The following is a 27335-nucleotide window of genomic DNA, read 5'->3' on the forward strand; positions in this document are numbered from 1 at the left end:
ACTATGGAGTTTGAATGCAGATCGAAGCATACTATTTGCTCTTTTTTTTAATCTGTTTTGTTTTGTTTCCTCTTTCTGGTGTTTCCTCCTATTCGTTCTAATTCTTACTTACAACATCACTAATGTAAAAATATGTTTAATAGAAATGTATATGTATAGCCTATATCAGATTGCATGCCCTCTTAAGGAGGGTGGTGGGGAGGGAGGGGGAGAAAAATTAAAAACTCAAAAGCATATGGAAGTGATTGTTGATAAATCAAAATACATTAATTAAAAAGAATAGAGAGGAGGAAAGGGTAACCATGGCTTTAGATGGTCAGGGAAAGTTTCTGGGAGGAGGTGTCTCTCAAGGTAGGTGAATATTGTCAATGGGAAAGGGTTGGCAGTCATTGATAAGCAGTTATTTATTAAGCTGTCAATGCAACAGGCACTATCCTAAGTGTTTGGGATACAAAGAAAGGGCAAATCACAGTCCTGACTCTCAAGTCTACAACTGTGTACAAACAAGATATATACAGGATAAATCAGAGAGATTCTACTGAGAGAAGGCACTAGCATTAAGGATGATCAGGAAAGGGGGGAGGGGGAAGCCACTTTATGCAGTGGGAATGCCATGAGCTGGGCCTAGAGGAGGGACAATGAGTAGGTCAGTCTGAATACAGCTGAGGGTGGGAGGGAGGAAGAGCAGAAGACAAAGTAGAGAGGTACTTGCCTGTTGAGGGACTTTTCCTTCTATAAATAAGGCCTACTTAGTAATTTGTTTGGGAGAAGCTAGGTGTTGTAGTGGATAGCGCACCAGGCCTGGTTGACTTATTCCTGAGTTCAAATATGGTCTCAGATACTTACTAGCTGTATGACCCTAGGCAAGTCACAAAACCCTGTTTGCCTCAGTTTCCTCATCTATAAAATGAGCTGGAGAAGGAAATGGCCAACCACTCCAGTATCTTTGCCAAGAAAACTCCAAACAGGGTCATGAGGAGTCAGACACCATGGAAATCAGTGAAAAGCAACAACACTGAATTCCTTTAAATCACTGATATTTCAATTGAACTTATTTACAAAACAAATTCCTCATATGCTGCAGAAGTGGATAGTACAAATATGTTTATCCTCATTTGATAGATAAGGAAATTGAGACCCAGATAGGGAAAGCAACTTGTCCATGGTTACAAAGGGTGAGTATGAATACCCCACCCCCCTTTGTCAGCCTCACTCTGGGTCTGCTAAATAATCAAGGTGGCCCGAAAAGTCACTCTTCTAAAGCAGAACTGAATTTCCCAAAGGGGGAAATGAATTAAAAACAACAACAACAACAACAAAACCTTTAAATAAGAGTGTGTCATTCTATACACCATCACTTTCGGAATTGCAAATTGTGATTGCTTAAATTAAAAGCAAAACGTTGTTTTTCTGCACCTCTGCACACAGCAGGTCTTAACCTAGTTTTCGAAAATGCAATCCATCTTAAATTAGCATAGCTTTGAATCCCTCCCACTTACTTCTTCCTCCAGATTGAACACCGGGTTTCTAAGGGACTGCAGGCTTCTTACTATGAAACACGAGGACAATAACAGCAAAGACAGGAAACTGTCCAAAAAGCCCTGGATCTGTACTCTAAAGATGGTGGTTCAAATTCCAGCTCTGATGTTTTCAAGTTGGGAGATTCAGGACAAATGCCTTGACCTCTCTGAACCCAATTTCTTCAGTAAAAGAAGGAAATTGGCTTCCTTCTGTTTTCCTTCTCATAAATAAGGGCAAGGGAAGGGAAAGAGAAAGGGAAGGGAAAAGGGAAAGGGAAAGGAGAAAGGGAAAGGGAAAGGGGAAAGGGAAAGGGAAAGGGAAAGGGGAAAGGGAAAGGGAAAGGGAAAGGGAAGGGGAAGGGGAAAAGGAAAGGGAAGGGGAAGGGGAAAGGGAAAGGGAAAGGGAAAGGGAAGGGAAAGGGAAAGGGAAAGGGAAAGGGAAAGAAAGGGAAGGGAAGGGAAGGGAAAGGAAAGGGAGAGGGAAGGGAAGAGGCATTACTTAGAGGCAAATTTAAGCTCAACATGAGGGAAAGCTTCTTAGCAATTAGAGCTGTCCAGAAATGTTCTGGACCCCTGGGGAGGGCAAGAGAGTCCCTTTCACCAGAGCTCTTCACACAAAGGGTCTCTCTTCTGGAATGTTCTATAAGCGACCCATGCTGGCCTACAAGAAGACTCTAGGGTCTTTTCTGATTTCGCATACTATGGACTGTTACATTTCTACAGAGGTTACAAATCACCTTTTCTATATTGATTTAATTTTCATACTTGTCAAACCCCTGTAAGGTGGATGGTACAAAGATCACCATCTCCACTTTACAGAGGAGAATATGGAGGCTCACAAATGATAGCTGCTCATTCAAAGTCTTCCAGCTGGTTAGTGACCCAGCCAAGAAGACAAGGCAGATTTCTGGACTGAGGAGACAGGCTCTTTTCACTCCATGGGATTATCTCCTTGCTGCTCTTATGGACAGCAATCACAAGAAGAACTCATCATTCTACAATGCTTTGAGGAAGAGGAGTCCTAACAACAACAACAATGATGGCTGGCATTTATAAAGCCCTTTACGTTTTTCAAAGCATTTCACATATGTTGCCAGGCAGCTAGGTGGTTCAGGGGAGAGAGGACATGAGTTCAAATTCAGCCTCAGACACTAACTAGCTGTGTGACCCTGGGCAAAGTCATTTAATCCTGTTTGCCTCAGTTTCCTCATCTGTCAAATGAGCTGGAGAAGGAAATGACAAAACATTCCAGTGTCTCTGCCAAGAAAACCCCTAAATGGGGTCATGGAGAGTCAGGGAGAACTGAAATAACTCAACAACAAAATCACATATATTATCCTGTAACAACCTTGTGAAGTAGGTGTTGTTATTATTCCATTTCTGCAGATAAAGAAACAGAACCTGAGAGAGACTAAGTGAATTGCCTGAGGTCACTTACATAGCTAATAAACATCTTAAAGCAGGATTCAAATTCATGTCTTCCTTACTGTAGGTCCAGCATTTATATATTTGGCCCTTAGCTTCCTTCTAGGTTTACAAAATGCTTTCCTCACAATAGTTCCAAGAAATATGCCATACAGGGATTATTCCCATTTTATAGATGCAGAAATTCAGGCTCAGATGTTAACTTACATGCCCAGAATCAAATTGCTAGGAGGCTAAAGAATTGGGGTTCAAACCCAAGCTTCCTACTTCTGATTCTAGGGATGTCGCCCAGTTGGTAAAAAGCTCAGTGACCTAACTATACTTGGAAGTAGACTCTGACTCTAGTTTGTGTGTCCCGATGCTTTTACTGTGATGCTATAATTTAATCTTAGGAGTTGTGCCTCTTAAATGTGACCTTAATATAACTTCCTAAAGGCACAGGAATATTTTCCAAATCATCCTTGCCCTTTCAGGAAGGACCTATTTTTTTTCCATCTTTCTTTTTCTTTTTTTTTTTTAAATCAAAAACACATTTGTAGTTGGTTGCAAACACCCAACAACTTCTCTCAGGTCAATGAATGCAAGGATGGAAGCATCCTCAATTCTGCCATGCCAGACTTTTTTTTTTTTAGCATGATAGCGTCTTGCCTTCAGAGAAATAGTAGGAAATGGCATTTGCTTTTTGAAGGGCACTTAGGGGAGAGAGAAGTCATTCAAAGACCTCTGTGCTTCCTGGCCAGTAAATAGCCTAGGCCATTAGAGGATCAGGGATGATCACCCAGGGAACTAACAGTATCCTCTCTGCTCATCCTTTTATTGTATAATCAAGTCCATCAACTCAGCTTTATTCCCTTTCCAGAAAAGGGAGGGTGATTCCTCCCCTCCAGCCCCTGTCATGCTCCTGTGTGTTAAGACAATGTGTAGTGGAAAGGTCACTGGATTTGCAGTCCAAAGACCTGAACTTGAATCCTGTCTCTGCTGATATCGGAGGTTTGAATATTATTTAAAGGTAACAGGGAACCATTATAGATTGCTGAGCAGGGGAGTGAAACCCACCAGGTTTTACATAAGATAAATGAGCTTGGCAGTGGAACGAAGGATAGATTGGATTGGGGAGAGGGTAAATGTGCAAAGATCCCTACCACAAGAGTCCAGGTTGCTGGCAACGGTGGCCTATAAGAAGGCAATGTGTATCCAGGGAGATAAAGTGAATAGGACTGAGGGAAGAGATAATACGTAAGTAAAAGAAAGACACTTGGTAACTCATTGCATATAAAAAATTGAAGGAGAGGAAAGATACAAAGAAAAGACCAAAAAGATTTCGACCATGAGAGGCTGGGTGAGAGATGGCAATAATAATCAATATTTATATAGTATTTTGAAGTTTATATAGGTTTTATTATTTCATCTTCATAAAAACCTATAAATTGACTAGATGTATCACATAACCAATTTAATCCATGATGAAACTGAGGCTCAGAAAGGCTTGCTGATTTGCCCAAGGTCACCTTGGTAGGAAGAGGCTGGATTGGTCCTGGATGTGGCTTTAAAGAATGGGTATGACTTGGACCTGCAGATCTTTGGATCCTTGAGCTAGAACTGACCTGCCTCTCGTTGTACAAAGGGGAGAGATTTTAACCACCACAGAGGTAAAATGACTTGCCCAAGGTTACACAGTAAACAAAGTGCTGGAACTGGGGACCTCCCGAGTGACCAGACTCCCACACCATTTCCATTGTACCACACTTCTCCTCCTGGTGTTTGAACATCACACTCCTATGGGTGCTTCTCACATGACACACCTACAATATCTGTGCTATGCAGCTCACGTATGAGTCCCCTTCCTCTGTAACACTGATAAACAATCATACAATTCAGTATGATTATTATCTGTGTGTATGCTGACATGAGTGAGAAGATGAAGGTAAGACTATTGTTGCTCCTGACCAAACTGGGCACATGTCAGAGACTCAACAAGCAATTATTAAGCACTTATTTATCCAGGCACTGGATAGGAAAGGGAAAGGGAAGGGAAGGGAAGGGAAGGGAAGGGAAGGGAAGACACTGTGCTAAGTGCTGGGGATACAAACAAAAACAAGACAGTTTCTGCTTTCAAGGGCTCACAATCTAATGGGGGAAACAAATAAACAACTATGTGTAAGCAAGACACACACAGAACAAAATTTAGATAATCAACAGAGGCAAAGCATTAATATCAAGGGAGAAAACAAAAGACTTTTGGAAGAAGGTTGGATTTTATCTGGGACTTGAAGGGAGCCAAAGAAACCAAGAGATAGAGGTGAAGAAGAATATCCCATGCATAGGGGACAGCCAGTGAAAATAACTGGAGTCAGGAGATTGAGTGTCTTTTTCTAGGAAGGACAAGAAGGCCAGATTCACTGGATCATTGTGTGTGTGTGTGTGTGTGTGTGTGTGTGTGTGTGTGTATAAGATGTAAGCAAACTAGACAGGTCTGAATGCCCAGAGGATGTAATATGTGATCCTGGAGGTGATAGGAAATGACTGGAGTTTATTGACTAATGAGATGATGTGGTCAAACCTACAATGTAGGAAGATCAATCTGATGGCAGAGTAGAGGAAGGAGGGGAGTGGGAAGAGACAAGGCAATCAATCAGTAGGCTATTGTGATAGGCCAGGAATAAGGTGATGAAGGCCTGGAGCAAGGTTGGTGGCAATGTCAGAGGAAAGAAAAGGGGATATGCAAGAAATGCTACATGATGAGGCTGCCCTTTCTTTGTGGCTTGAACCATTAACAGAAGATGAAGCAATTGACTTGGACCAGTTAAGATCCATATTCCATCCAAAGCCTGTACTCAGAAAACATCTTCTTTCTAACTTTCTAGCTTGTCTTGTATTTTACCACAGAGCTTCAAGAGTTTACAATACCAAGTCAATATTATATTTATTTTGGATATTAAACACTGACATAAAAGATACTGACATTAACCTTCAGTAGAAAAATTGGCTTTAATGGAGCCCATAAAAATTGTTATTTATGGTAACTTCATGGAATGTCCACATTGACCTCAGCTAAAGGCACAGAGTCTATCAATACTGTTGACAATTATTATTGAATAATGCAATTATATAGCTTGGCAGTAGAATCAAAGTCTGTGTTGATGGGAGCTGCCATTGTTCATGTTTCATAGGTCTCCCATAAATGAGTCCCAGAAGTTGTCTGGGAGAGATTGAGAGGTAGTATGGTATAGTAGACTTGGAGCCAGGAAGATAAGGGTCCAAATCTGCCCACAGACACTAGGCAAGTCACTTAGCTTTCTGAGCTTCAATTTCCTCATCTATAAAAGGTCTCTAACATCCCCTTAAACTCCAACTCTATTATCCTGTGACCATACATTTTAAGTTGAGTACACTGATTACCTTATGAAGTGACAATGAGTTATTTAGAGAAGGTGAAGTTGGCCACACTTGTATGAGTTGAGTAAGAACAAAGCCCACTCTTTCCCACTGGTTAGAGACAAACTACAGTGTTGTTTGTTTGTTTGTTTGTTTTTTTGGGGGGGAGGGAAGTCTAATGAATGTGTGGAGATGCTGAGAGATTGCATATGGATAATAGAGGCTACATACTTTGACTGTGGGGAAATGTAAAGTCTTAGAATTGGGGTAAAAATGACTTTCATAACTACGAGACACAAGGAGTGTTTCTAAGTGAATCTTAAAAAGATCAGTGAGTTTTGGAGGACTGCAAGCTCAGAATAAATCAGCAGTGGGACGCGCTAATTAAAAAATCCCGAGAGAACATAGGCTGTATCCAGGGAGGGATAGTGTGTATGGAGGGAGGGTAATCACAATCTCTCTATACTCTGGTCAGACTCCATCTGAAGTACTGGGTTAGGTTCTGGCAGCCACATTTTAGGAAAGGTGACTAAAATGGGGAAGGGCTATTCATATGAGGACTGGTTAAAAGAATCCTGAATGTTACCTTGGAGGTAGAAACAAAATTAATGATGTTTCTTATCAAATATTTCAAGGTCTGGCATATGAAAGAGAAATTGAGTCTCTTTTGTTTTGCTAAGGACCCCTGGATCTTGCCGTCTGATCTACTGTTTCACCCTTGGGACTTTCAGGCCTTTCTATTCGTCCAATAGTTGAATTTTCTCACATGAATTATCTCCTGCTCCTTGAGAACAGAGGGAGACAGTACGTATAAGAGAAATCAGCTTTGGCTTTTCCTACTTGTATTTCTAAGCTACAAAGTGGGCATCATTTCTTCGATTTGCATTCCTAGCACTTGGCACATAGTAAGCACATGCTTTTGCATTCATTTTTTTATTCATTCATTTGTGACTGAGGCCATTCTCTTTCACTCTTCCTGCCATGTAATCAATTGACCGATGGAGAATAAAAGCCAGTGGAAGAGACAACTCTGACCTGCTGATCTGTGGAACAGAAGCAGGCGACTCTCTCATGAAATGTGTTGTAGGATGCTGTGCCTTTTGCAGGTGGGAGAAAGGATCCAGACTGTGGAACTAGGGGCTTTTCTCACTAACAGAAACCCGGGAATTTACTTCCTGCTGATCCTTCTCTGTGGATTGCTGTGGTTTTTTGGGTTCCCATGAGACTGGATGCGGTCTGAAGCTCGACTGTATCTACGTGGATGTGGTGTCCTCAAAGTAAAGGGTTATTGGTCTTTGCAGGATAACAGGGGATGAAACAAGAGCCAAACCTGAGCTGGTCTGATTATGAACAGTGAAACTTGGACGCTGACTAGGCTAGCTAAACACATCCCTCTGGAGCTCCCTTGTCTCTGCTCTCAAGATTCCACGCCTGGGGAAGAAAGCCCCTTCTCCTTGTACTATTAAGTCTCTGTAAACACAAAGATGCTAGAAGGAAAACTTCATCCATTGAATCTTCACTTGTCTTACCTTTCCTAAGCAAACCGAGCCTAATCCAGGCAACGGGAATTAACTCTCCTACATCTACCCCTTAAATGGATGCCCTAAGAAAACAACTGTAAGGGTAGTGAAATGGAAAGAATGTTAGCTTCAGAGTCAGGTGAAGTGGGTCCAAATCCCCATTCAGCTACACATACCACCTGTGTAAACTTGGACAAATCTGTTAATCTCTCTAGGCCTCATTTCCCTCATCTCTAAAATTGGGGGTTTGGATGACTTGATATTCAAAGGCCTTTCCAGCTCTAACTCCTATGAGAATTCAACAAATGTGGGCTTGAAGAAGGAAAAGAAGCAGGTAACCACTTTCATATTCTCCTGTGTATCTTCAGCCTTGTCTAACGTGTCATTATCACCCAACAGAAGCTTAATTCAGCTGTAATTCAGCTGAACATGAACATACAATAACGTGGGAGGTGTGTGCTTCACCCTGTCACTGCTTTAAGTAAAAATGATCATTTGTCACTACAGCTCCATGGAAAGAAGCCTTTAAAAGAACAAATAATACTGTTGTCTTCGTGTCAAGCTAGCTGTCTGGTTCCTGTACCCCTTTGGCTTCCTTGTTTCTACCACAAGGACCCGGCTAGAGTGGTTATACATTTAAGGGAAGAGAGAACAGCGTTGACCTTGTTATGAGTATAGCTCACCTCATACTGATTATATCTTTGAAAATTCGTCACGGGAAACAATAGGGCAGGGAAGTGAGCTAGGATCATCTTCACCTGACGGGATCCGAGTTGTTCTTGGTGGTGGAGTTGTGGGTTATTACAGTGGCCTTAGGGTATGTAGTATCAGGCATGATACTGAAAAGAAACTTTGGCTGGCCCCATTGCGTAGGGAGTGTCTGCACTTAGAATCCCAGAATCTGTAAGCTGGAGAGGACCTCAGAAATCATCTAGCTGACCTCACGTCTGAATAGGAATCCCTTCTGTATCAGCCCGGACAGGTCTTCACTTGAATACCTCTAGCGACAGGGAACTTGTTCCTGCTCGTGGCAGTCAGTTCTACTATTCAACAGTTTGATGTATCTGGAAATTTTTCTTTATAGTAAGCTAACATCTACCCTTTTTTTTTGTTCAGTCATTTCAGTTGTGTCTGACCCGTCATGACCCCCTACCTCTCTGTATCTTCCACCTATTATTTCTAGTTCTGCCCTTTGAGACCACAAAGAGAATAAATAATTGTTCTTCCTAAAGCTGTGTGTGTGTGTGTGTGTGTGTGTGTGTGTGTGTGTGTGTGTGTGTGTGTGTGTGTGTGTGTGTAGAGGGGAATGGGGTATGGATTATGATTTCATTGTTGAGCTTTTCTTATATGGAATCTCCTCTGACTCAGACCAACAATTTATTTGCAACTTACAGAAGGAATATAGATTTAGAGCTTGAAGGGATCTCTCAACCAACCCCTTCATTTTGTAGATGAAAAAACTGAGGACCAAGGACACTGAGATATTTGCCTGAGATCACATAGGTACCAAGTGACAATTAATCAATCAATCAATCAGCATTTATTAAACATCTACCCTGTGCCAGGCACTGTGCTATGCAGCAGAGCCAGTATTCAAATCTAGACCCTCTGACTTGAAGTTCATGCCTCTTTTCACCATATTGTACGAGTTTATTGACACTGAGTCTCCCAGCTACATGCTACAGTTCATTGTCAGAGGCAGGATGTGAATCGAGGTCTTCTAGACTACAAAGCCAGCCCTCTCTCCACTCTATCATGTTGCCTTTCATGGGACAACCTTTCACTAGCTGAAAGTCAGTTATCACATAGCCCTCATGTCTTCCGTTTTCTGTGCTCAACATGGGACCCGAGTAACTCAAATATCATCCTTCAGTTGCATCAGTCTGTGGCCCATCAATCAATCAATGATTCAACAAGCATTTATTACCAGGTTCAGTGGTAGGAATTGGTGATACAAGCACAAAGGAGAAAAATGAAACAATCCCAACTGTCAATGAGTTGATATTCTAATGGGGGGAGAGACTACATGTACAAACTGCAAAATGCATAGCATAAATATAAAGCAAATGAGTACAAATATATTCAAAGTAAAATACAAGGTAAACACAAGGTAGTTTGGGGGAGAGGGCACTAGCAACTGAGGAAATCAGGAAAGGCATATTACATAAGATAGTACCTGAGCTGTGTCTCAAGGGAAGCGAGAGACTCTAATATGTGAAGGTAAAGAAGGAGTGCTTTTCAAGCATGAGGGACAGTCAGCAAAATCACAGAGATGGGAAGGAAGATGGATGAGGAAAGGAGAGAAGGCCAGTGTAGCTGGATAACATAGTGGGGGAGAGGGAACAGTGGCCAATGAGGCTGGGAAGATGCGTTGGGGCCAGGTTATGCAGGGCTTCCAAAGAAGCAAAAAGAAGTCAACAGAGTTGAATGAATGGGGGAGTGACATAGTCAGACCTGTACTTAATGAAAACTACTTTGGAACAGTGCATAGGATGGACAGGAGTGGGGAAAGCCTTTAGGCAAGGAGATCCAGGAGGAGACTGCTGCTATGATCTAGTTAACAGGTCATGAAGGGCTCAACTAAAGGGGTGATTTTGTGAATGAAAAAACGTTGTTGGATAAGAGAGATGTTGAAAGGACTGAAAAGGCCACAGGTGTCAGGGGGACATTGCTCTATTCACATATCTCCAAAAGTCAGGACAGGAAGACTACCATATGACATGTATGCCATAGTAATCTCTTCATTGCTAGGGTCTGAAGCTAAGCATTCAGAGATTTGGTCCTTATTTCCCCCCTTTTCTCTAACAAGTCAGTACAAGTTTTTGGTTGAATGCTTGGGGGAATCTGACTCTTTACACAACTGCAGCTATTCTGATGCATTCGAAATAATAAAGGAGTGAATAAAAACAAAACAACCAATAATTCTTATTTTTACCAAGCCCTTCAGCCTTACAAAGCATTTCCCTCTTTACAACCCTGTGAGGTATGTAGTACAATTATTACAATCTCCATTATACAAATGAGAAAACAGTTTCAGAAAGGGGAAGTGACCTGTTCAAAGTCACACCTCTAGTAAGTTTCAGATCCTGGATTCCATCATGTTTCCTCACTTTCATGTTAGCATTCCTTGGGCTATGTTGGCCCATCTATTGAAGCACGTCCCAACAGAACAGAATGTCTCACCACAGGCCTAGACCTCACAGGTGAAATGCTGCTGAAAGTTCTACACACACGGAGAACAAGGAGGAAGACTTCTACCCTCTGTTCCCATCCCCCTTCCCTAATATTCCCTTGCTCAAGTATTACTGAACCAACTTTTCACTCATCCTTTCATCACGTGACATGACTTCTGGGGAAATGGGATGGTTGGCAGAAAGATTATCTGAAATATGATAAGAATAGATGATGAGGAAAGGAAAGACATTTAACTCAAAGTTCTAGGCAACCTAAAGATGAAATGCTTTCTCTGGGAAGTCATCCTCTAAAAAGTACAGACGACCAAAGTTTCACACCTCCTACCAGGCAGGCAGCCCAAGACAGTGGTTTTGACATCCAAACACTAGGTAGACCATTTGGGGGCTTCAGCTCCCACAGAAAATTGCTGGACCTCATAGGTATCATGCTTGATCTGAATTAGGCTGCACCCTTCTGCCAAATACAGTCTAGAGAGAAATTAAATGTAGCCTCTAATGGCCATAGTGCTGATTGGTTCTTGTGCACCCTTTTTGCTAACCTTCCACATTAAGAATTTGACTTTGTAAGCAAGCTTCACCAATCAGGTGTCTGAATTCATCCATGGTGCCTTACCCAGGGCTGCAACTTTTAGTCTAGTCAGGGCAGCTTCCCATCATACCCAACCCTCAGCCATCCAATAGTCCAACTTTCTAAGTAAAGATATTTTAATTGTTTCTTCACTGTGTCACTATATATATGTGTATGCATGCATGGGTGTCTCTATCTCTCTCTCTTTTTTTTTTTCATTTTCAAAGAGATCTCCTATTAGGGGTGTGACATATTCAGGGAAGGCCCGCATCAGGAACAATACTATAACAAAGTAACTATCTAGCTACCTCTCTCTTCTGACAGTAACAAGGGGCTGCCTCTGCTTTGGTAGCTCATTGACAAATGTTTTGCATGACCGTGACTTCTGACAGCTAAGAGAGAAACAATTTTTCACCCTCCTCACCAGAGTAGAAAATGATGGAGTGTTACATGGATACTGTAATTAAAGATTAAAAAGCAGGGGAAAAATCTGAAGCTTAGGCCATCCATCACTCATGGGCCACTCACCAGTCTCCGTGTTCTCGTGCTCAGTGTCAGTGAGGGTGAGGTTGGAGTTGGCCCGGCTCGACAGGCAGGAGCTCCTTCCGGATCTGGTGCTCCGGCCCCACAGTCTTACTGGATGCTCGGGGGACAAGACGGCCTCAGCCTCAGCATCAGCATCTGAGCCAGCCCCCATGGAGTAGCCACAGTGGGGCAGGCCAATGTCTGTCCTGTACAGAGTTCCATGGGGTGGGGTCACCTCTCCCAGCCCCAGCTCTCGAAGAGAGAAGTTGGCACCTAGAAGAAAATAAAATGATGTGTGTGAGTTGGTAGCCAAGGAGGAGTCTCTGGCTTGCTCCCTAATTAAGTCAGTGTGGTTCTACTGGGTACCACTTCTGAAGGATTCACAGTTCAGTCCTCACAACAATCCTCACACATGTGCAGTGCATGCAAAATTAAATCCATTTTATAGATGAGGGCAGCTAGGTGGTGCAGCAGATAGAGTGCTGGGCCTGGAGTCAGTAAGACTTATCTTCCTGAGTTCAAATCTGGCCTCAAACACTTACTAGCTGTGTGACCCTGGGCAAGTCACTTGACTCTGCTTCCCTCAGTTTCCTCATCTGTAAAATGAGCTGGAGAAGGAAGTGGAAAACCAGTTCAGTATCTACGCCGAGAAAACCCCAAATGGGATCATGAAGAGTCAGACATATTAAAACAACTGAATAACAACCACAAAAACAACATAGTATAGTATTATAATAACAATTATACATATAACACATATAATACACGTAAGGCATATGTGTTTTCAGACATGGGAAATGTGTTAATTTGTTTTGTGAGGCTATACTTATTTGTTATAAGGGAGAGTTTCTATTTGGGAAGAACAGCTAGGTAGCTCAGTGTATAGAGAGCTGGGCCTAGAGTAAAGAAGATTGATCTTCCTTAGTTCAAATCTAGCCTCACTTACTAGCTGCGTGACCCTGGACAAGTCACTTAACCCTGTTTGTCCCAGTTTCCTCATCTGTAAAATGAGCTGCAGAAGGAAATAGCAAACCACTCCAGTATCTCTGCCAAGAAAACCCTGAAAGGAGTCACAAAGAGTCAGACACAACTGAAAAATGACTGAACAACAACAACATAGATGAGAAAACAGAGACCCAAAGAGAAACGAAGTGATTTTCCCAAGGTCACACAACTGGTGAATATTAGAGCTAGTTCCAGAGCCCACATCTTCTGACATCAAGCTTTGAATACAGTGCCCAGCCGGTTACTTCTAGGATCAAATATTAAATCCTCTTGTTGATATTTACAATCCTTAACAGCCTTTCCCGTCTTGTTCCCTTTTACTTCTCTCCATGTTCTCTGTGATGCAATGACGCAGGCCTCCTTGCTGTTCCTCAAACACTCTTGCTCCCCATCTCTTTTTTTCCCTGTCTGTCCCCCATGCCTGGAATTTCCTCACTCTTCGTCCATGCCTCCTTGAAGAATCAGCTCAAATTCCACCATTTTCAAGAGTTCCCTCCCTCTGCTAGTGCCTTCCCTCTGAGAGCACTCCCCTTTTTCCCTGTATATAACTTGTATGCACATGGCGATTTGCATGGTAGTTTTTTTTTTTCTCCATTAGCCTATGAGCTACTTGAGAGCAGAGACTATTTTTACCTGTCTTTGCATCCCCAGAATTTAGCATGGTGCATGGCATATAGTAAATGCTTGTTGATTAACGTATTGCCTATCTAAGCTTTCTGCAGACTCCTCTAAATTGCCACTACAACTCTAAAAACTTCAAATGCTCCCCATTGCCTAGAGAATAATTATAACTGACGTGTTCAATGCTTTGAGGTTTGTAAAGCTCTTTACATGCCTCATACCACCCTGTAAACCTTGCTGTCACCTTGTGTAGGAAATATTACAGGTATCATTCCCACTTTGCAAATTAGGAAACTGAATCCTAGCAAGGTCATGCAATGGGCCAGGGGTTATACAGCTTTGTTACTGTTGTTCAGTGGTGTCCAACTCTTCATGACTTCATTTGGGCTTTTCTTGGCAAAGATACTGGCATGGTTTGCCATTTCCTTCTCCAGCTCATCTGACAGATGAGGAAACTGAGGCAAACAGGGCCAAGTGACTTGCCCAGGGTCATACAGCTAGTAAGTATCTGAGGTCAAATTTGAATTCAGTTCTTCCTCATTCCAGGCCTGGCACTCTATCTACTGTGCCACCTAGCTGCCCAGTTATATAGCTAGTAAGTGTTATAGGTACGATTCAAATCCAAGTCTTCTTGACTCCAAGCCAATCTCTAGCCATCACATCATGATGCTTTTGTGTAAGAATCCTTTAATTAAGCCTTATCAAATCTACCTCCATATCACTTTTCTCCTTCTTCCTTCTTTCTCCACTCCTGTGGCCACTACCCTAGTGTGGGTCTCAGGTCTCACCTGGACTGGTGCAAGAGCTTCCTGCCTAGCAATCTTCTCCTCGCTTCCATTTCCCCCTCCCCTTGTCCATTCCTCTAATCCAGCCTCCAAGCAAATGCCAAAGTGATACTGCTAAAGCACAGGTCTGACCAAGTCACTGCAGGCTCTAGAAACTCTGATGACTATTGATTCTGGGATGAACTTCAAAGCCTTCTGTCTCACATTTAATGTCCCTCCCTATCTGACTCCCACTTGCCTCTCCGAATTTATTACACATCCTTCTCCTTCACACACTCTATGGACCCCTGGCACCCCTCAAGCATGTCACTTCATCTTTCACCTCTACGCCTTTGCAAATCTGCCCTTTATACCAGGAATACAATCTCTCCCTACCTTGGCCTCTTAGAATCTCTAGCTTTCTTCAAAACTTAGCTCGTGCCCCCTTCTACATAAAGCCTTTCTCATCCTTCCAGGCTCAAGCGCTCCATGATGATTTTGTATGTAATTTTGTATTTATAAATGTGTAATACATACACATACACATACACATATGTATATGTATGTGTGTATATGCAGACACATACATATACTTGCGTATATGTATATATGTGTTACATATGTGTACATGTAAGTATATATATGCATGCATATACAATGTGTATGTACATGTATTTGATACATGTTTCCTTCTTTCCATCGGGGAAACAACACATATATGTATGAGTATGGGTATAGATAGACACATATACCCATGTATGTGTGGATACATATACATAATGCATACATGCATTCATATAACCCACATACATTTATATACATATACACATATACCTACATATGTATACACTCATGCAATGCATACACACGTATATATGTACACATGTGTATACACACATATATACATGTTTCTCCAATGGAAGGAAGGAAATTAAGCACCTACTATGTGCCAGGCTATGTGTATGAAGTGCTTTACCAATATTATCTCATTTGATCTTAACAACCCTGGGAGGTAGGGCTATTATTTTCTCCATTTTACAGTTAAGAAAAATGAGGCAATCCAAAGTTAAATGACTTGGCCAGGGTAACACAGCTACTAAGTGTCTGAGGACACATTTGAACTCAAGTCTTCTTGACTCCAGGTGCAGGACTCTAGCCACTGGGCCACCACCTAGCTGATGGAATGTCAGCTCTACGAAGACAGAGAATGCTTCATCCGATGTCAATCTCCAGAGCCTAATAGTGCCTGGCATGGATTAGATAATTAGATGTTTGCTGAGTGATCGACTAGATAAGCATTCAAGGATGTCATGGGATCAGGTCTCCGAGTTGCAGACATCTGGTTGAACCTGTCTCTGAATATGAACCCACTCTACAACAGACCTAATAAGTCATCTTCTAGCCTCTACACTTGAATAACTGCAGTGACAGGAAGCCCACTACCTCCTGAGGCATCCACTCAACTCTGAGACGACTGTAATTCTTATATAGTTTCCCATCATATTAAGCTGAAATCTGTTTTGCTGTAATTTCCATCTATGGTTTCTAGTTCTGTCTCTGGGGTCCTCCACAATTTGGTTCCAGTTGGATTTTCTGATGCCTTATTGTGAAAATAACATGAATACCCTTCATGTATTCTCTCGTCCATCCAACCAAAACACTTTTATTTTCCCCCAATCTTATCCTGCCCTCTCTTACCTCTCTTGTCTTTATTCATATCAACTCTCAGCCTGGCCTGGACTCCCTTTTCCCCTATCTCAACTCAGAAAAACTATCCTCTAAAACCACAACAAATGTGAAACACACTCCCAAGTATAGACCAAACAAAACTAAAATGTAATTGGAAAATATTTAGCAAAATAAATAAAAATACAATAGAACACAGGTAATGTAGATATTTTCCCTTCTTTCAAAGGTCTGCCTCAGGTACCACCTTCCTCATGAAGGCTTCCCTGCTCCTTCTGAGTTTCTCACTGCATTTTGCATGCCTTCTCCTCTCTCCCTTCCCAAGAATCACAGGATTTAGAGTGTAAAAGGACCCTTAGGCATCATCTAGTCCCTCACACTGTATAGACAAGGTAACAAGCCCAGAATGTCAAGTATTTTGCTCAAAGACATTAAAAGGCAGATCCTGTATCCAAACCCAGGTGCACTTGACTCTGAATCCAATGCTCACTCTATTTTATCATGCTACTTTTGTACCAGGGCATTAGGTCGTGCGGAGAATACAGACCACTCCTCATGAGTTCAAATCTGGCCCCAGACACTTACTAAGCTGTGTGACCCTGAGCAAGTCACTTACCCCTATTTGCCTCAGTTTCCTCATCTGTAAAATGAGCTGGAAGGAAATGGTAAACCACTCCAGTATATTTGCCAAGAAAACACCAAATGGGGTCACAAAGAGTCAGACATGACTGAAAATGACTGAACAACAACTTCGTATCATCCCAGAATTTGGGAGCTAAAGGGGATCTTAGGCACCACCTACCCTAAATTGGATTTGAAAAAGAATATTCTTTACAATGCAAGTATTAAACACACTCCCAAATGTAGACCAAACAAGATTAAAATGTAATTGAAAAATATTTAACAAAATAAATAAAAATACATTAGAACATAGATAATGTTAATATGCAGTTTTCTAAGTCGACCTGTGGCCCAAGAATCCTTAAGTATGGTTTAGTGGCCCTGTTCCTATTGAAGTTGACACCACTGATTTACAATGTATCTGACAAGTGGTCGACCTGTCACTGCTTGAGGACTTCAAGGGAAGGGGAACCCAATATCTCCTGAGGAGCCCATTGCATCTTAAGAGACCTCTGAATACTAGGAAGTTTTTCCATAGACAAAGCCTGTATTTGCCTCTCTGAAATTTCTGATCGCTGCTCCTAGTTCTGAGCTGAACCAGTCCCATACGCCTCCCATATGTGACTCCTCATAATACTTACCTTGTAAGGCAGCTAAATGTCCTAGTGAATGCACTCTGTACTTGGAGTCAAGAAGACTTGTACTCAAATCCAGCTTCAGACATTTACTAGCCTCATGACTGTGGGCAGGTCACTTAACCTCCATCTTTCTTAGTTTTCTCATTTTCTCACTTTATATACGACTCATCAGATCCACACAAGAAGTCTGAGAGGCAGATGCTATTAGCTCTATTTTCTAGAAAATGAAATTCTGCAGTCAAGTGCCTTGTCCAGGATTAACTACACTTGCTTGTCTGTGTGTCCCCAGGTAAACATAACAATGATGACTCTTGTTCATGCAGCACCTCAAAGTTTCTGATCTACTTTGCTCCTAACAAGCATACCAAAGGGAGAGTTCAAACATCAACAGCCCCTTCTTACAGATGAGAAAACTGAGGTTCAGAAAGGTGAGCTTAATTTTCCTTATCTGCATAATGAGGACAATAATCCCCTGTACTAATTACCTCAAGAACTGTCAGGATGGAAGCATTCTGTGAACCTTAAAGAACCATAGAAGTGTGAGTTACTATGATCAGACCAGGATGGGGTGGTGGGAACCAGAAGGGATCCAAATGACAGAACCCTGCATGGCAGGCACAGGGTTTGGTTATGGGGCCAGGCCAAGAGATTAACAGGCTCCGTTCTCGTGTGGCTTGGTTATTTCTTTTGAGAGTGTGTATGAATTTCACACTGGTTTCCTAGGCACTCAAAGCTACACAGACGTTGGCAAGCCATGAATGACTTTGCTGGCCCTGGAGCCATCAGCTGGCACCAAGCTCCGCCATCTTCAAGCTACCGTATGCTGCAGACTGCTGCAGGCGAGGTCTAGCCAGGAAGGCCTCTGCCCATGTGGAGAGGCAAGCTTGCTCATATGGGTTGCAGCATGGCACTTCCCAGTTCCCTAATAGTGAAGTTTCATAGGATTTAATGGGAGAAGAGACTCTAGATAGCATCCAGGCCAAATCTCTTGTTTTACAGATGAGGATGCCACATACGAACTATGTGGCAGAGTCTAGATTCAATCTTAGGTCCTCTGACTCTGAATCCAGGGCTCTTTGCTACCTTCTCCTCACAACCTGACATTGAGACTACACGTGTTATGCCCTTCAAGAAAGGTGGTATATGGATTTTGGATTGGGAGCCAAGAAACTTGGGGTCTAAGTCTTAGAACTCTGATGCTAACTAGCTGCCTGACCTTGGGCAAATACATAGCTAAGCTTCAGTATTTCCATGTATAAAATGAGCACACCATCACCTAGATTACTTCTTTTAGGGCCAAGGCTGATAACCTGCCTTCTAGAATCTCTAAAGGGCAGTGAGGTGGTGCACTGGACAGAGTGCTGGGCCTGGAGTCAGGACAGTCTGAGTTCAAATTTGACCTCAGATACTTACTAGCTATATGACTCTGGGCAAGTCACTTGACCCCTGTTTGTCTCAGTCTCCTCATGTGTAAATGAGCTGGAGAAGGAAATGGCAAACCACTCTAGTATCTTGGCCAAGAAAATCCCAAAGGGGTCACAAAGAGCTGGACATGACTAAAAATGACTGAACAATTACACAATGTCTAAAATGCTCTCATGTTATAATCCCAAATAACATAATGATAATAACAATAAGAAGAATTTTACGTACAACAGCATAATGTGCTGCCTAAGGAGGGAGTGAGCTCCACCATCGCTAAAATTCTTTAAATGGAAGTTGAATGAACATTTATCAATGATGCTGTTGAATGGAATCTTGCTCAGGGAGTGGTGGGTGGGACTAGGTGACCTCTGAGATCTCTTCCAACTCTGACATGCTGTGATAATAATGTCTTATATTTCTATCCTGCTTCAGGGTTTACACAATGTTTTATATATATTATTTCACATCACTGTAAGGATGAATGTTTTTCAAATAACCTGGCAGGGGAATATCATCCCATACTTCTTCCCCTTCATTTTACAAATAAAGAAACTGAGGCCCAGGGAGATTAACTAACTTGTGTCCAAGGTCAATATTGCTAGAAGGTGAGTGAGAGGGAAGTCACATCCAGCTCTTCCTGACTCCAAACCCAATGCTCTCTCTGCTAGACTCTGCTACCTCCTATATTATACCACTTTTATTAACAGTAATACTATAATAATAACAGCAATTTATATTTTTATTATGCTTCATTGCTATTATATATATATATGAAATCATGTTTAATTCCTTCAGTAATTTTGTGATGTAGAAAGGATAAATATTCCCATTTTAGAGCTGAATAAGCTAAGCTTTATCAAGGTTAGGAAGTTTGCCTCAAGTCACACGATGAGTAAGTAGAAGAGCCAGGATTTGAACTTAGATCTTCTTCCACCAAGTCTGGTACCCTGTAGGTGGCCTGCCCATAGCTTTTTAGAATGCTCTGAATTCACCCCACTCCTTTTTAATTTAAGAGGCTGGGGAATATAAATTCTTTTTTTTCCTTATTTTTCTGGCAGAAAAGATTAACAAAAAAAGTCAACCTGTCTTATCCCTTCTATCACTGTCCACATATCCCACTGACTCACAGAAGCCTAGTGTTAGAAGAACCTCAGAAGTCATGTCGGCCAAACCTTGCCTAGAGGCAGCTACAGCTGGGCCTAGCCAGAAAGATCTGAGTTCAAATATGTATTTGACATCCATATCAAACACAGACACTTCCTAGCTATGTGGCACTAAGCACTTAACCTCTGCCTGCCTCAGTTTCCCCAATGGTAAAATGAGGATAATAGCACCTACTTCCCAGGGTTTTTGTGAAGATCAAATGAAATAATACATATAAAGCGCTTAGTACACAGTGTCTTGGCCCATGGTGCATAGTGAATGTTTCCCTCATGACATGAACACCCTCAATGTTGTCTCTACAAGAGTGAATGGTCACCCATCCTGTGCCTGAATATCTCTTGCCATGAGAGAACACATTCATTCCCGAAGCAGCCCAGAATCCTTTGTCCGACATTCCTAGTGTGGACCGTATTCCGCCCTGTTCATCCTCTGCCTAGTCTGATGAAAAGCCTCCATTCTCTGTCTCAGTTCTACCCTGATTCTATCCCATTCCAGCTAGCTTAAGCTTTTTTTTCCTTCCCCCCCCCCCTTTTGGCTAGGCAATGGGGTTAAGTGACTTGCCCAGGGTCACAGCTAGCATGTGTTATGTGTCTGAGGCTGGATCTGAATTCAGGTCCTCCTGAATCCAGGGCCAGCGCTCTATCCACTGTACCATCTAGCTGCCCCTAGCTTAAGCTTTTTCTGAGGAAGAAGCTCATTTGGTCTGATTTTCTAGGCCTTGTTTCCTTTTCAGGTGAACTCAAACAATACTCTAGGTTAGCTGGTCCTGGTTAGTGCAAACAATAAATCTCCCAAAGAGGCCTCATTATTCAAATTTGCACTGCATGTCTCTATTGGGCTGTAATCAATTACCATGTGTGACATAACTATGACTTGGAAGAGTGCAATACACTTTGGATGCATTTTAGGGGATTATGATTTGCACTAATTAGGAACCTACTTGTATTCAGTTGTGTCTTACTCTTTGTGACCCCATTTGGGGTTTTCTTGGCAAAGATATTGGAGTGTTTTGCCATTTCCTTCTCCAGCTCATTTTACAGATGAGGAAACTGAGACAAACAGGGTTAAGTGACTTGCCTAGGGTCACACAGCTAGTAAATGTCAGGCCAGATTTGAACTCAGGAAGATGAGTCCTCCTGACTGTAGGTCCAGCAATCTGCGTACTATGGCATCACATAGCTGCCCTTAATCAGGGGCCTAGCAAGTATAATTGGGAGGCTAGGTGATATAGTGGAAGGACTGCTGGATCAGGAATCAAAGGTCCTGGGTTCAAATCAAAGTTTTGCCACTTTTTATCTGTGGAACTTTGGACTAGTCACTTATGCTCTCTGGGCCTCAGTTTCCTCAACTAAAGATGAAGAGCTTGGACTTGATTACTTTTATGGCACCTTCCAGCTTTAGTATATGATCCTATGATTGATGATTTTATTTTATTTTTAGGCAATTGGGATTAAGTGACTTGCCCAGGGTCACACAGCTAGTAAGTGTCAAGTGTTTGGTCTGAGACCGGATTTGAACTCAGGTTGTCCTGACTTCAGGGCTGGTGCTCTATCCACTGCGCCACCTAACCGCCCCTGATTGATGGTTTTATAACAATACCACAAAAAATTTATTAAGCACTTCATGTGCAGGAACCACTGAGCCACTGGTTAAATGAGGTAATGTTTGTAAAGGGCTTAGTGCAGGCATATAGTATGAGCTTAATAAACGCTCTTCCCTTCCTTTTTTCCTTCCTTCCTCCCTTGTTTCTCTCTCTCCTTTCCTTCTTTATTTCCTTCCTTCCTTCTTTATTTCCTTCTTTATTTCCTTCCTTCCTTCTTTATTTCCTTCTTTATTTCCTTCCTTCCTTCCTTCCTTCCTTCCTTCCTTCCTTCCTTCCTTCCTTCCTCTCTCCCTTTTTTCCTTCCTTCCCTCTCTTCTTTTTCCTTCCTTCCTTCCTCCCTCTCCTTTCTCTCTCTTTCTCTCTCTTTCTTTCTTTCTCTTTCTTTCTTTCTTTCTCTTTTCTTTCTTTCTTTCTTTCTTTCTTTCTTTCTTTCTTTCTTTCTTTCTTTCTTTCTTTCTTTCTCTTTCTCTCTTTTCCTTCCTTCCTTCCTTCCTTCCTTCCTTCCTTCCTTCCTTCCTTCCTTCCTTCCTTCCTTCCTTCCTTCCTTCCTTCCTTCCTTCCTTCCTTCCTTCCTTCCTTCCTTCCTTCCTTCCTCTCTCCCTCTGGCTTTAGACCTAACCTACACACAAGTTGTATCATGTTCCTGGTGACCTAACTCACAGGAGTCTTACTTCACCTATTATTCACTGTTCCTTTCTTCTCATTCAGAGGTCAGGGCTCCATTTGTCTTCTGTTTAGCTAGGCCTGTCAATCTCTCCTGACCAATGGTTTACCCATACTAAATGATCATAGCAAGGGTAGTCATTTACAAGGCTTCTGTATCCTTGGGAACTGACTGGGCTTCTGTTAGGGGAGATATTCAAGGAGGAAGACTGGAGTGGAAAAGTGGAAAGATCACTTTAGTTGGAGTCAGAGGACCCAGTCAAATTCCATGTGATTTCCAAATTCCAAATTCCACTATTAGGTATTTTCCCCAACTGTGCTTGTCTTTTCTCCCCAGCAGTACTGCATGTGTAAAGGGCAGGAATCACGCCTTAGTTTTATTTGTATCTCCCAGAAGATAAAAAATAAGGCCTTGTGCAGAGCATATTCTCAATAAAGGCCTGCTGGTTAACTGATTAATTGATGAGGAAGAAGATGAGAGAGTATCTGCAAGTAGAGAGAAGCCACATGTAAGCCATCCCCTTTGCCTTTCAACAGAGAATATTGATGTGGCCCAGTACAAAGAGTATTGCATTGATAATCAGAGGTACTAGGTTCTTACGGCTCTACCACTGATTTGCTATGGGTTTCAATTCTGGCACTGCCATGTATCTACCTCATCTTGGGCAAGTATCTTAACTTTGCTAGGCCTCAGTTTCCTCACATGCAAAATGGAAGATTTAGACCCAATGACTTCAAAGCTCCTTTCTGGTCCTAAGACTATGATTTTATGATCGATACAGGAACCCATCATTTTAAAGGACTGTCAAAACTGGGGCCTCTCTGTTGATGGCTGGCTCTTATCTCCGCCATGTCAGGAACCCAAATGCTAGGTATGCCAACTAGCTTCCAGATTTGAAGTAGAAAGCCACAGCATATGCTATTAGAATAGGGGATCCTTGAGGGCAGGAACTGTTTTATACTTGTCAGCAGCTAGCAAGCTATTAATAAATATGTGTTGAGTGACTGGTTGATTTTCAGGGAACATCTATAATTTACGATATTCAAACAAAGGCTATAGGGAGAACACATGGATGGTTCTATAACTGGAACTACTCACAGGTCCTGGTTTACATTCTTTCTGAGATGCATTTACTGCCCACACTCAACCAGGAGCTGGTCAGCTTTGCTGGAATTGTAGAATAGCCACACTGATCATTTGGGGTACATTTATACTCCAGAATAAACAAGTTACTTGTAACCATATTTTATTCATAGCAGAAGGAGCCCCTCAATTCCACACAACTAGGTGGTACAATACATGGAGCTGGGCCTAAGCTTCAGACATTTGCTAGTTGTGTGACTGAACAAGTCGCTGCTCTGTTTGCCTGTTTTCAGACCTATAAAATGGGGATAATAATGGTATCTACCTCGTAGGGTTATTGTGAAGATCAATTTAGATGTTATTTATAAAAAATGCTTTGAACAGTACCTGGCACATAGGTTCTATATAAATGCTTATTCTCTCCCCCTTGCTTCTATGTACTTATTAACCTACCATTTAGAAGTAAGAATGACCACCATGGTTAAGATCTCTTTCATGCTGGGTTCTTATGGATTTAGCTGTTTCTTTTAATGTATATATGTATATATTTATGTAGATACATGTGTGTACCTGCATATGTGTATATATGCATACACATACATATATGTGTGTATATAATATATAGTATATGTGCATACACACCCACCCACCTCTCCTTCTGAGGAAAGGGCCCACAATAGCCAGAATGGCTCATTCTCTTCTATATGCTCCACTCCTCATCTCATTGAATCCAAATCTTGCCACCAATCACACATAATCACAGATTCATAGAATGTTAAGCACCAGAAGGGCCCTTAGATGGAAAAACATCAGGACTTGTACAGACCTTAGAAAAAATTCAGTCCAATCCCTTCTTTTTTACAGAAGGGGACACTGAGTCTTAGGGGCATGAAGCAGAGCTGAGGCTGGAGCTGAAGTCATTTGACACCTGATCCAGCAATCTTCCCACTCTGCCAAACTGCCTTGGCTACCCTTATCCCACATGTCAATACACAGCTGGCCACCACCCTCCTCAGGAGAGACAGCTCATAAATTATGAAAAATGAATGCTACAGTTAACGGAAAATCAAATTTATCTGACATAAAAAACCCTGAGCGGCATTGATTTCCATACGGCCTGCCCCACATACCCTTTTAAGCTGGTGGAATATGAGTCAATAGAAGGAAGACAATAAATATTGGAGACTTTTTAATGTGCGTCTATTTTTTACTATGCTGACTCGAATCATTTTGGTTTCTGGCGGCCCAGCTAAGACTCTTCCAATATATGAGCTGACTTGTTTATTTAGGGAATTTATTCTTTCAAGTTGGAAATGTTTCTTGTGGCCACTTTGCTCTTTGGCCTTTTCTGTCTTTTCCCAGGAAACTACTCCCTTTTCATCCTGGCCCATTAGCTCTATAAGTCAGAACACGTGGCGAAGGAAGCCAAAGCCTTGGTTTGGATTCCTGCAAGAGTCAGTCACTATCTCCTGGCTTCTAGATGGATGGGTGGAGGGGTCAAATCTCTGACCCTGGCTCGCTGAGAGACATTGGTAACCAAATGGACTGTGCTAGAGAGGGAGAATGATTCCCTGAAAACCTTCACCTGGGAATGGATGTGCAAAGAAACGTGCCTCCTCATCCCTGGTGAAACAAATCATTATTTACACAGTCTGGAATCAAATGGTAAGAAACTGTTTAGAATACAACACTGCTGTTCTTGATCAGGTAGTATTCTAGAGTCTTACATCCAAATTGGATTCATCTCTAAGGAATTATAGAACTTTAGAATTGGAAGGGACCTTATACAGGTATTAGACCTGGCAGGGATGTCAGAGTATGAAATGACAGAGCTGGGAGAGACTTTAAGGGCACAGAATGTGAGCACTAGAAGGGGTCTTAGGGCATGGACTGTCAGAGCTGGAAGGGACCCAGGAGCATAGAATGTCAGAGTTTGGAGGGATCTTCGAGCATGGAATGTCAGAGCTGGAAGGGACTGTAGAGCATGTAGTATCAGAACTGGAAGGGACCTGAGTACATGAAATGTCAGAACTGGATGGGACTTTAAAACTCAGACTGGTAGAATATTGAATCACAGAACATTAGAGTGGAAGGCACCTGAAAACACAGAATGTTAGAGTTGGATAGGACCTTAGAACACAGAATGCTGGATAGAATGCCAGCGCTGGGAGCGCTCAGAAAAAGAATCAAATGATGGACAGAAGGGACATAAGACATAGAATGTTAATGCACTGAAAAATAAACATGATCCTAGATAATGTCAGTGCCAACTGTCCCATTTTAAAGGGGAGGAAATTGAGGCCGAGACTTCTATTCTCACATGGTTAGTCAGTAGTAGAGCAGACAATTAATTTTCCAGTTTTACAGATTGTAAAGCAGCCTGGCAAAGAGACATCCACTCACTTATGTTGTGTGATTAGTAAAATGTAGGGCTTTTAGTTAATTTACAATCAGAAGACCAATAGGGGACAGAGAGAAAATAGAAAAATCAAGTTTTATGGTACTAGGCATGTGGCTCAGTATACTCATGTTTAAAATAAAAATATTTTTGTCTGTTTCCCTAATTTAAAGAGTTGTTATGAGGAAAGTCCTTTTTTTTTCTTTTTCTTTCTTTCCTCCTTCCTACTCCCTCCCTCCCTTCCTTCCTTCCTTCCTTCCTTCCTTCCTTCCTTCCTTCCTTCCTTCCGCTCCTCCTTCATAGATATGATTTCATAGATATAGGGAGTTTCCACTAAGGAAACTTCCAATAAAGCTTGGCTGCCAGAAGAAGTTCCACAATTTATAGTCTTTAAATTTTTTAAAAAATTTTTGGAGGCAACTGGGGTTGAGTGACTTGCTAGGATCACACAGATAGTGTCTGAGGCCTCATTTGAATTCAGATCTTCTTGATTCCAGGGCTGGTGCTCTATCTACTGTACCACCTAGCTGCCCCCACAATTTAGAAAGTTGCCTAAGATCACTGAGAGAGTGGCTAAGTGGTTTGCCCAGGGTAACAGAACAGGCAGCAGTAAGGGGCAGGACCTGAACCCAGATCTCCCTGAGTTTGGCAGCTCTATCTACTGTGTATTGCTGTTTCTCTTGTGGACCTTCAAGCATTATGATAATGTGAGTACTTATTATCACCTTGCATTACTTTTCATCTGTCCCCTATGTTGGGGTTCTGCTTCCCCAGAAGGGCCAGCTCTGGATCTTGGGACACCTAGCCTAGCCAGCCTTCTTTCCACGGCACCACCCTTGTAGAGACCCAGAACCAAAGCTTGTCATTCTGTCACATGCCCCACAGAACCTAACAGACATGGTCCTCACTGACCATACTCATGGCCTCTTGCCACTGTTCTACTCTTGGATACTTTTTTGCTCCCTTCCTCCTTCCCTCCCACCAGCAAGGATTGTGCCAGGCCAGAGGATGGAGAACTTGGCCGCAATCTGCTCACCTGCTCGGCAGAACTCATCCGCCTCCTGGTGTACCATGTCTTTGACCCGGCTGCCATAAGTTAGGCGGGCATCTTGGTCATAGGCCTTCAGGGTCTCACTGGAGCTGTAGGACTTTTGGGGTACTTTGCCCTCTTCGCTTTCTGCTGAGGAGCTGGTATAGCGGCGTTCAGTGTCCCGGCGCCGGGTTAGGGAACGGTACGGCTTCCTTTCCTTCACATCCATGGCGCCCACCGCAGGCTTTTCAGCATCCAAAAACAGAGTCCTTGCAGCAATCAAATCAGAATCTTCTGTAGGGGACAGACAAAAGAATCAGGGTGAGCTCATGCCAGGGTAATTGCTCAAGGGCTCCCCTTAACACTGGCTTCCAAAGTTGTGCTCTCCAGTTCTGCCTGTGACTGAGTAGCTGCTCAGGGCACCTTCAGAGCCCCAAACCACAGCAGCTCAGAGCTAGAAGGAACCTGAAAACCTAGCTAATTAGTGCAGAGAACACAGAACATTA

General features: G+C 42.3%; 1 protein-coding gene across 1 annotated transcript in view; it reads right to left on the reverse strand.

Moving 5' to 3' along the window:
• Positions 1-27117, reverse strand: part of TENM4 (teneurin transmembrane protein 4) — a 640191-nt gene extending 613074 nt beyond the window's left edge. The window contains 2 exon segments of the mRNA XM_078156941.1: positions 12131-12400; positions 26836-27117. Of these exon segments, the coding sequence (XP_078013067.1) occupies positions 12131-12400; positions 26836-27058 (493 nt within the window). The 5' untranslated portion in view covers positions 27059-27117.
• Between the last annotated feature and the right edge of the window lie 218 nt (positions 27118-27335).

The sequence above is a fragment of the Phascolarctos cinereus genome, unplaced genomic scaffold, assembly GCF_003287225.1.
Source record: "Phascolarctos cinereus isolate Bilbo 61053 unplaced genomic scaffold, phaCin_HiC Scaffold_726;HRSCAF=1367, whole genome shotgun sequence".
NCBI classification, from domain to species: Eukaryota; Metazoa; Chordata; class Mammalia; order Diprotodontia; family Phascolarctidae; genus Phascolarctos; species Phascolarctos cinereus.